At 29.6% G+C, this 3,631-nt stretch overlaps 1 protein-coding gene across 1 annotated transcript in view; it reads left to right on the top strand.

Annotated features, from left to right (window-relative positions):
- drd (drop dead) overlaps positions 1-3,631 on the top strand; it is a 26,142-nt gene that overhangs the window by 17,399 nt on the left and 5,112 nt on the right. Inside the window, exons 9-11 of the mRNA XM_067051465.1 lie at positions 921-1,114; positions 2,301-2,430; positions 3,099-3,288. Of these exons, the coding sequence (XP_066907566.1) occupies positions 921-1,114; positions 2,301-2,430; positions 3,099-3,288 (514 nt within the window). The remainder of the gene's footprint in view (positions 1-920; positions 1,115-2,300; positions 2,431-3,098; positions 3,289-3,631) is intronic.

Below are 3,631 nucleotides of genomic sequence, written 5' to 3'. Positions count from 1 at the left end.
TGAGATTAAACTGTACATACACTGAATGTCAAAAGTATTTAGAATTTACTGAGTCTTATATTTGTATTAATTTATCTATTTTTTTGAAAGAAATCATTACCCATTTGATAATGTTAGTAGTTCATTACACTACAATATTAAAAGAAATCTACAAAAAAAATAGTTATTTTTTACCTTTTAAATAAACACCAAAAAATATTGCAAATATTGGTGTCAAAAGCATTTGGAAATACAGAATTAAATTCATAAATAAATTAAATACAGAGGTAAATTAATTTATTAGCAATATACAAATACTTGACCATTAAACATTTTTGTTAAATTACATATTGACTTAACTAATTTAATAAAAATCTCTTGTCAGATTTTGTTCCATACAAGATATAATTTTTCCTTCAAATATTTTTTAATTTGAACATCATATTTCTGAAATTCTCTTTTTAAGTGGGCTTACGAATATTAAATTAAATTCAAATTTGGTGACTAGAGGGGTGTTTCCAGAACTTTGGAGTTATTATACATTAGTCAAGCCCTTGTAGATGACGCATAATGATTAGGGTTACATATATATACATATACATATATACATAAACAATCTTATAGTTTAATGAATTAAATCATTACTTTGAATTACTGGGGTTGTAAAAGAAAATATTTTTTTAATTTCTAAAACTTTGAACTATCAAATTTCCAATAAAATATGTAATAAAAATTAAATAAATAAAAATAGATATGTACATTCATATTGTTGAATTTTTCCTAATATTTTGTGTAATACGAACTTTTCGGTAATCCGAACAACCCCCTGCAAAAATTAGTTCAGATTACCAACATTACACTGTACTTGATTGACATTTTTTAATAATAATTATTATGTCAGTTAAGATTTATTTTAAGTATTTCTATCTTTTTTTTTTCAGTGTTTGACTCATACCCATCACATTGGGATTGACACCCAGTTGTTCCTTGTTTCACCTTTACTAATTTTCTTGGTATACAAGTGGCCAAGGCAAGGATTGTTAACGCTTCTCTCTATTGGAATTATTTCAACAATATTGAGATTCTATACAGTATATATTAGGCAGCTGAATTTATATGTTTACTTTGGAAACCCGTAAGTAATTTTTTAAAGATAAAATTTATGTTCTAAAAGTATAATATTTAATACCTTAATTTATTATTGATATGTACATGGTGTGGGCTTTGAGCAGCTTTGTTTCTGGAGCCTGGAGCAGAATCCTTTTTTGGTGCCGAGGTTGAATATAATTTTAAGGTTTCGGGTTAATTGTTATTGCAGTCCGTGGTGGATTTGTTTTTGGGACCCACTTGGATTCATTTTTTTGGTCACAGGGCGGGTTATTTTTGGAACTCAGGGCTGATTCAATTTTAAGTTTTGGACAAATATATAGGAACGATGTGTTCCCACCTATTTTCACTAAATTTGGTAAGATTGATATGTTGTGACAGTTCACTGCCAAGTCGTATACATATGACAGTTAAGCATGGCAGTTAATGCGACGGATAGTCCACTGACATTACTTGTACTATTAACAGTCATGCCAGACCCAGTGCGATGTTACTGTCATGGTAGTGACTAACACTGTTACCACAATAATGGAAAGTGTACGATAGTTCATTGTCAAAGCACATGATTGTTAACATGGCAGTTGTTTTATTGACATTACTTGTACTATTAATAATCATACCATACCCAAAGAAACATTATTGTGACGGTAGCATTATAACACAGCATTCACTATCACAACAGTAACACTGTCTATCAATATTGCTGCACTTACCATAACTGTAAGATAATTCATTGTCAAGGCATATACAGTGATAGTTAACATGATAGTTGCCTCACTAACATTACTTGTACTATATACTATCACATCAGAGCTAGTTCGACAGTACAATCATGATTGTAATAATCATACAGTTACAGTTATAACAATTCTCCAAGAATGTGTAATGTGGCGGGTATTTGTTGAGTAACACAGGTATTTTTAAGGTGCTGAACGGGTATTATTTGGTCGGAAGAATCGGCAGCATTGATCACAATTATCCTTGTGAAACAAAACCCAGGAGTCACCCAATCTTTTTTTACATGCTAGCGCATTAATAGGTTAAGCGCCATTTTTTTTTTTAAGTTTCAATAATCAGTGTTTTCTTCTCTAGCTCCAAGAAACTTCTTAGATTAGATTAACAATCAATTAAATCTACACCATTATTCCATTTTATAGATTGACATTTTTATAACTTGAATTTATTTAAAGTATTATTTACATTCATCTTTTTAGGGTTGCTCAAATGTTCAATACTGCAGATTACTCTTACATTCTCCCAACTCACAGAGCTACAGTATATGTCATGGGAATAGCATTGGGCTATTTTCTGCAACAGTTAGGAAGAGATGTCAAACTGAAAAAGGTAAATCCTATATTGTTTATAGTTAAATGTATCATTTATTTTTATTATTAATTTTTCATGTGAGGTTCATTTTTAATTAATATTTATTAATTGAAATGAATGGGGAAAATCATATGGACCACATAAAACTCATGATTTTTATTATAAAACTATATAACAATAAATATTTTTACAAGAGTTTAAAATTATTTTTAACATATTTGTGAGGTTTCAGCCCTAATTCATTGGCCATTCTTAAACTAAAATTCTCCTCACCCCAGTCAGGTTACTAAAACATAGTTTCATGCATAAAATACAAGGAAGTACTCGTAACTTATTTTAAAAAGTTTGCTGTCGTTTGTTTTATTCTTCTATTTTTTGGGGGCTTTTATATCTAAAATAAATAAATCAATATTATACACAAATTTATTTTTTTAAAAACTATATCACTATTAAAAATTATGTAAGCTAAAAATTTTAAACTTTTTTAAAAAAATAAATTGGAAACATTCTAAGTATCTTGCATTTTAAAGTCCAGCAAAATATTTGTGATATTTCTGTTAGTTCAATCTGTGGCTTTAATTGAAAAAGGTAAATCCTATATCATTTATTTATTTTCTAATTAATAATATATTTGATATTTTTTATCATCACTGTGATTTACTTTATCAAATGACTCAATTTTACAGGCACATTTGACACTGGGCTGGTTGGTCAGTTTATTACTTTTATATTTCTCCCTCGTGCACCCATCCAAAATGGGTGATAGGTCTTACGTCTATGACAGAATGGATGCTGCTAACTATTCCGCATTTGCACCAATAGCTTGGTGTTTGTTCTTCTCTTGGTTAATATTCATCTCCCATACTGGGAATGGAAGTAAGTTTATTATTTTTTCTTTTATCTTAGTCAATTTATTTATTAAAACATGTGTGTAGTGACGACTAAAACACTCAATAAATGTCCAAACTATTAAACTATAAACGTAGACAGGGCTGCTGAGGACGCTATCAGGGCCACTAATTAGTCGGAACTGCTCTAAAAAAAAACTAAGATGGTCGGTCCGTTGCTAGGTGACGCCTCTTAGCAACAATTATCACCCCTAGCAACTGTCTCTATTTCTCATTATTACAAACAAATATAATTACACGATGAAAGGAATATGGTCCGGTTGCGGTCAAAAAAACTCAAATAGTAGAATTATACTATTTGAGTTTTTTTG

Source organism: Halyomorpha halys, unplaced genomic scaffold, assembly GCF_000696795.3.
Source record: "Halyomorpha halys isolate HHAL.00 unplaced genomic scaffold, Hhal_1.1 Scaffold255.1, whole genome shotgun sequence".
NCBI lineage: Eukaryota > Metazoa > Arthropoda > Insecta > Hemiptera > Pentatomidae > Halyomorpha > Halyomorpha halys.
The sequence above is the reverse complement of the archived record's forward strand: the minus strand, read 5'-3'. Positions and strand labels throughout refer to the sequence as shown.